The sequence below is a fragment of the Aythya marila genome (genome assembly GCF_965140915.1).
Source record: "Aythya marila genome assembly, chromosome: 3".
In the NCBI taxonomy this organism is placed as follows: Eukaryota; Metazoa; Chordata; class Aves; order Anseriformes; family Anatidae; genus Aythya; species Aythya marila.
This window is the reverse complement of record NC_139044.1, coordinates 88,442,225-88,448,463: the sequence shown is the minus strand read 5'-3', so window position 1 is coordinate 88,448,463 and position 6,239 is coordinate 88,442,225. Positions and strand designations below refer to the sequence as shown.

Sequence of the window (6,239 nt, the reverse complement as noted above, 5' to 3'; positions counted from 1 at the left end):
ACCCCCCTATGCCCAGACCTTATCTGTGCCAGGCTTAGGTTTGTACTAACGAGCTTAGGGATATGGTTTAGTGGAGGACTTGTTAGTGTTAGGTCAGAGGTTGGACTCGATGATCTTGAGGTCTCTTCCAACCTAGAAATTCTGTGATTCTGTGACTGTAGAGGGTTCAGAGCACTTTCTCAGTGTATAAATTGGAAAAGTTAAAAAAGATGTGGTCTGAAGTACACCATCGGGTTCAGTGACTGGGCTGCGTTGCTTGGTTTCTTGCTGCCTTCTCCCTACCTACTCAGGTGCAGAAAGAGCATCAGCTGGGGGGAGAGAGGTCAAATTTATTAAATAATGAAACAATTATGTGAAGGGAAAAAAAAAGGGAAAAGTCACGGCAACCTTAAAGTTCTATAGCCTTTAATTTATGCGGAGAAAGCCAGCCTGAAGCTCAACCCTGTGGTGCCAGCCTAACTCCCTTATGCAATCATAGATCGTTTGGGGTTGGAAGGGGCTTTAAAAACGATCTAATTCCAACCCCTCTGCCGCGAGCAGGTTCACCTCCTCCTAAACCAGCAGCTCTCCCGTCCCAGCTCCCCCTCCGGGTGCTATTTCCCCGCTGTCCTTTAACTATTTTTTATTTCTCTCCGCCCCGCCCGGCGCCGCGCCTCCCGCCCCTCCCTCAGCGCCCAACGGCGGCCGCGCCAGCCCCGCCCGCAGCCGTTGCGCACGCGCCGGGCGCCTGAGGCGGCCTGAGGCGGCCATGGCGCTGCGGCTGCTGCGGGGCGCCGCGGGGGCGGCCAGTAAGCGGCGGGCGGGGAGGGACGAGAAGGGAAAAGAAAAGAAAAAGAAGGGAAAAGAAGGGGGTGAGGAGGACCCTGGGGGGTCTTCCCGGCTTCTCCTCCTCCTCTTCCTCGCTTAAGGGCGGTTGCCTCGGTGGCTGAAGGGCGCCTGAAATGGCGGCGGGGGGGGGGGGTGAGGGGGCCGCCTCGGCGCTCTGTGCCCCGGTCCCGGTGTGTGAGGGATTTTCAGCTTCTCTTTAAGTCCAGCTGGGTCATTAACGCGTTGCGTGGCTTGGGGACTGCCCTCAGGGGGTGAGGAGGCCGAGGGCAGCTTGCAGAAGGCGCTGTGCTGGTGGGCTTGGGTCTGCCTGTCGCAGAGGTGCTTGGCGTTCAACTTCTTGCACCGCTGTGTCAAGGGGAATGCATCTTGGTCAGCAGCAGCAAGTGTTAAAAATAGGAAAAATGGGTTTTGTCTCTCTGTGCTGAGATAATCAATCTCGTATCAGTAGCTTAATGTGACTTCTGTTTGAATTCAGACTAGAATATCAGCCATAATTTAGCCATATTTTTCTAAGTGGCCTCTATTTCAGCTTGCTGAAGAGCCAGTTGATTGGCAGGAGTAGAAGGATCCAGTGTAAGAAGGAGAATTAAATTCTTCCCTGTTCATAGTCTGTTATGTCATAGCTAAAGGGAAAAAAAATTAAAAAATAAAAAAAAAACAGATTCCTTTGGGGCATTGGCAGTGGGTGGCAGGTATGGTATGGTTTATGTGACCAGAGGGTTGAATCTTAAGGTTGTGGGATTTCGGGATGAATGGATGCTCTGGTTGTGGCAGTGCAGGTGGATCGTTGTTTGGTGTAGGGGAGGTGAATCCGCACTGCTCGCAGAGGCTGTCTGCTGCGATCCCTTTAGCACGGTGGGGTAGTTCTTCACAGTGGTTTGCACCTGGGTGTTACCTGGAAGATTCCTGCTTGAATCTTCCTTAAGAAAGGTCAGAGCCCCTTCAGGCACATGTCCACAGTAACAAGAACTACCCTCCAAAGATACTTTGGCTATGGCCTTGGCTTTTTAACCAAGTGCAGAAATATCAGTCATTTTGAGAGGTTTTCACAAGTAACTTCTAACTTGGTAATGACTTTTGAACAATTCGTGACTTATCCTATCTGTGTTCCTCTTTGTTTTTAGACTACTTAACTTTGAGGTACAGCTGATCAGCTTTCTCCTAGGTTTATGTTTAAAAACCGTTAGTAGGTCTTTGTTAAATACTTTTTTTTTTCTCTTTAAAGCATTTGCACAATTTGCAGTTATATAAGTGAATGTAAATGTGCTTAAAGTTTGTCCTGCTTTTGTCTACCAGCTTAATTATTTTACTGTCCTAAACAAAGCCCATCTGTTCTCTAGCAACTTTCTGGAATACCTGTTACTAAAGGATCAATGTTTTTTTTTCTTTTTTTTTCTTTTTTTTTTTTTTTTTAATGCTTTCCTTTGGGAAGGTGGAAGCTTTTTCTGACTAAAAAGCTGCTGGAAATGAGCCAAAACCTGGAAATCAGCAGGTTTGGGGAGGTCAGGATTCTTCCAGGAAAACAGAATGTACTGGTCTGTGCTAGCACAACTACTATTTAGAGTCTAAAATACAAGAAGGTAATGGTGAAGAGAAGTTCAAGCAGTTTAAAATACACTGTTTATGTGAACAGAGTTACACAACTAACACAGTTTTCCCTGCATATGTTTCTAGGACTGAAAATAAAGAGTCTGGCCTTAGGTGGTTGTGAGTTGAGTTTTCAACTAGTATTTGAAGGGTTTTTCCTTGGCCTTCATTCCCTAGTTTCTGAAGTTAGGTGGTTTGGGTTTTTTTCCTTTTTTTTTTTTTTTTTTTCCCTAGAGGTTCTCTAAACAGTGCTAGAGCTGTTCAGTGTTAAAGCCTCATGTTTACATCACACGTGTCCATTCATTTGACAGGGTCATCAGTGCTTTGCAGCTCTCTGAGGAGCACGAGCTCTAACACAGGAGGAAGACCTGAACCTGCTAAGCAGGCACTTAAGAAACCAAAATTGCCAGTAGGCCGATTTGATGAACCGGAGGAGTCCAGTATAGAGAGGGAACCCCTGGAAAGTAAGTCACGTTTTACAAAATTGAAAGCTGTATTTTTAAAAGTCACGGTTTGGAGATGTTGTGCTGAAAACAAATGGAGATGGGACAGCTGTGACAAGTAACACAAAGGATGTATGAGCAGAAACTTCCTCGAAACAAGGGTGGTCGAACGCTGCAGAAAGTCACCCAGCGAGTTTGTCACCTAGTGAGGGTTCCACTAAATGTCACTGGGGTGGCCAGCATTAGCCTGTTACTGTATAGCTCTAACTGGTGGTGGTGAACTCATGAGGGCACCAGCTACTTTTTGTTATCCAAAAAAGTCAGTTCTGTTCTTAGTCCCCAAAAGATTCCTGACCTGTGCAGTATTTTGGGGTTGCTTTTTCTTAGCTGTGCATTGTGAGTGTTTTGAAGAGCACCAGCAGATGCTGTTTCCTGAGCCCTCGGTGGGGCCCTGATGAACTGCAGCTGCTGGGGCCGTGTTCCACTGGCCTTAGTGTAGGGGGCCTGGCAGCCCCAGGTACCAGATGTGTCACTGCTGAAAGCTGCTGTAAACATGTGCTTATTTATCAGACAGGAGAGAGAAGGAATCTGTTTCCCTCCCTTTTTGATTAGCCATCTCTCCTTAAATAAAAGCACTAGGCAGACTTGATCTTACACACCAGTGTGCTGTTTGGTTACTGTTTGTTCACCAGTAGCGATAACCCACATTGATCCATTCCGAGGTCTTCAGGACAGGCTTTTTCAATATACTGGTAGATCCCTGTGACTATCCAGATGACAGAACGACTGAAAAATTACAGCATGGTCTGCAAAATGGCTGCAAGCAATTCTAGATTGACTCACTTGAGCACTGACTCAGAGTTGGAGTTGTTCTTTAAGCAGTATTTAATTCTTAATCTCTTGTCCTTTTAGTTCTGGGGAAATAAATGCCATTAGTGCTTCATTTAAAACAAATGCGTAATTATCTTGTGCTTTTGGCTTAAGTGTTCTATATTTAGAGCAAAATTGAAGGTTTCTTTTGGCTTTAGATGTAGTTGTACCTGGGTATTTTTACACATAAAATGAGTTTGTTAAAATGCCCACTGCCCATTGTATCCTTGATGGCTGTTAGAAAAAATGTGAGGGTTTGAGATGGCCATTTGCGATTCCCTCTGCTGTGTAGCTGTTGTGGAGAAACCTTCTGACCTGTGTCCACTGTCAGCACAGCAGCAGTGCTTGGGTATCAGGATGATGACATCTACGGGATAATGTGAGATGCTTTTGTGCTCCTTGAGCTGTGGGGAGTACTCGAGTACTTGATGTTCCCTGTCAGGGTCCCTATGAGTGTCCAGGCAGGCCTCAGGGTGTGTCATCCCGCATCACCTGTAGCCATATGAGTCTGCCTCTGGCACTGCCCTTTTTCATCGCTCTCCAGGGTTCCTGTTGTCTTCTCTCATTCTCAGCCCTGCTCCTTGTTACCTGCGTTCCCACCTGCGCTGGCTCAGTGATGCGACAGAGGGAGCCCAGAGCGGGGTGTACCGGAAGGTTCTGGAATGATTGTGGCAAGGGTGGTGTGGGGTGCAGAGAGCTTCAGAGCACCCTGCAGTCTGCCGCAGGATGAAAAACTACCCAGCCTAGGGTGATGCCGTGCCAGAAAGTGACTCCTCTGTGGCTTGGCCGTGCCTATGCAGCCGGCCCTGAGTCCCATTCGGAGTCCCATTCACACCCTGCTCAGGAAGGGTTCCCCTCTCCTGAAGGGGCACCACAGGGACTTAGCAGCCTCATGCTCAGTTCTAAAAAGTAAAAAGTCTAATTTTAGTTCTCTAGGATTTCATAGTACCGCCTAGGATGGTGGTGTTTAGCCTGTTGATACACCTCAACATGGTATTTACTGAAAAAACTCTGTCCATGAAAACACGGTGTTTTAAGTACAAGAATTACAGAATCTCAACTAAAGTTCTTACACCTGTGAGTCTAAAATCAGAAACCTGAACAAACGCAGACAACAACCTGATATTTTAGATGTAGCAAACATGTTAACAGCATACCTGCACGATGCCAGTTCTTTCTGTGAAGTCACTGTGGTGCTTTGGACATGAGTTGCTTTTTTGTTTGCTGAACAGAATTTGATGACGCTTTTAACTGACTGTAGTCCCAAAACTCTGAAATGATTCTATTATTGCTCGGGGAAGTGCTTAACTCAAGGTTGCCCTTAACAAGATAATTTGTATTTAAGTGTGGACTGAGAGACAAAGCTTACAGATGATGACAACTTTCTATTTCACAGAAAGGTTGGGGTTGGCAGGGCCCTCTGGAGGTCCTCTGCTCCAACCCCCTGCTCGAGCAGGGCCACCTACAGGTCTCCAGGGAGGCAGACACCATGGTATCTCTGGGCAACCTGTGCCAGTACTCTGTCACTCAGGCAGTTTAAAAAAAAAAAAGTGTTTCCTGATGTCCAAAGAGAACTTTGTTTCAAGATGCACCCATGTTTGTCAACATTATAGGCTTTTTAATGACTTTTCCCTGTCATTCTAGAGTTCCCTGATGGAATCAATCCTACTACAAAAGAGAGAGGTGGACCTAAAGGCCCTGAACCGACACGTTTTGGAGATTGGGAGAGGAAAGGACGTTGTATAGACTTTTAATGTGTAAATGTATCAATATTGCTAATAATGTTCCTGTGAAAAATGTATCATGTATAGAAAAGCCTCAGCTGGATTTGCTGTGAAGCTTCCTGTTTGTGTCATGCTTGTGATGAATTTTCTGAGATATTTATGTAAATAAACACAATAACACGTCAATTTTGGGAGCTGTTGCTTGTATGTGCACCTGATCTTCAATGATATTTATTCTGTGGCAGTATGAATGCAGGCAAAGCGATATGGAGGTGGCGGAAAAGATCGAGATGTCTGTTTGAAAACTGGCTAAATGCTGCTTGGGGGAAAAATGACATTTTCTCACACCTTACGGTCCAAGGTGAGTATTAGATAAGATGATCTTAATATTGCTGGCCTTTAAATATCGCTAAGGTACCTGGCACGGAGCTGAACACCAGTCAGATTGAACTCAGTCACTTGTTCAAGAACTTGCCTGGTCTTAAAATACTTCAGTAGAGTGTGAGCTGGCTGCTTCTGAATTATTAATATGAGAATAAGCTGACATTAAAATGTCTGAAAATGCTAACACTCTAGGTACTTGCTGTGGAAGCTCTTTTTGGTAGACGAAACAACCTGATTTTCTCTAATCTTCAACAATTGAAAGTGTTTGTTCATTTTTTTCATCCCTTCGTGTTTCCTTGCCTGTGCTTTGCTGATTTCCCAGCTCTATGCTCCCTGATTTTATACGTTCACAATTCCTATTACCTGCTTTTGCCATAGCATCACAATGGGCATTAAAACTGAA

General features: G+C 45.5%; 1 protein-coding gene across 1 annotated transcript; it reads left to right on the top strand.

The window, feature by feature from the left end:
- The first annotated feature begins 691 nt into the window (after positions 1-691).
- SDHAF4 (succinate dehydrogenase complex assembly factor 4) lies at positions 692-5,638 on the top strand. The gene is made up of 3 exons (XM_082756373.1): positions 692-788; positions 2,727-2,879; positions 5,373-5,638. The coding sequence occupies exons 1-3, from the start codon at positions 749-751 to the stop codon at positions 5,480-5,482; spliced, it is 303 nt and encodes a 100-aa protein (XP_082612499.1). The 5' UTR covers positions 692-748; the 3' UTR covers positions 5,483-5,638.
- Positions 5,639-6,239: the final 601 nt, after the last annotated feature.

What these genes read in the sequence shown, in the direction of transcription:
- SDHAF4 (XM_082756373.1), top strand. Translation starts at nt 749, where the DNA reads ATGGCGCTGCGGCTGCTGCGGGGCGCCGCGGGGGCGGCCA. An exon ending in GGGCGCCGCGGGGGCGGCCA is followed by an intron (nt 789 to 2,726) that starts GTAAGCGGCGGG and finishes TTCATTTGACAG; the next exon opens with GGTCATCAGTGCTTTGCAGC. An exon ending in AGAGAGGGAACCCCTGGAAA is followed by an intron (nt 2,880 to 5,372) that starts GTAAGTCACGTT and finishes CTGTCATTCTAG; the next exon opens with AGTTCCCTGATGGAATCAAT.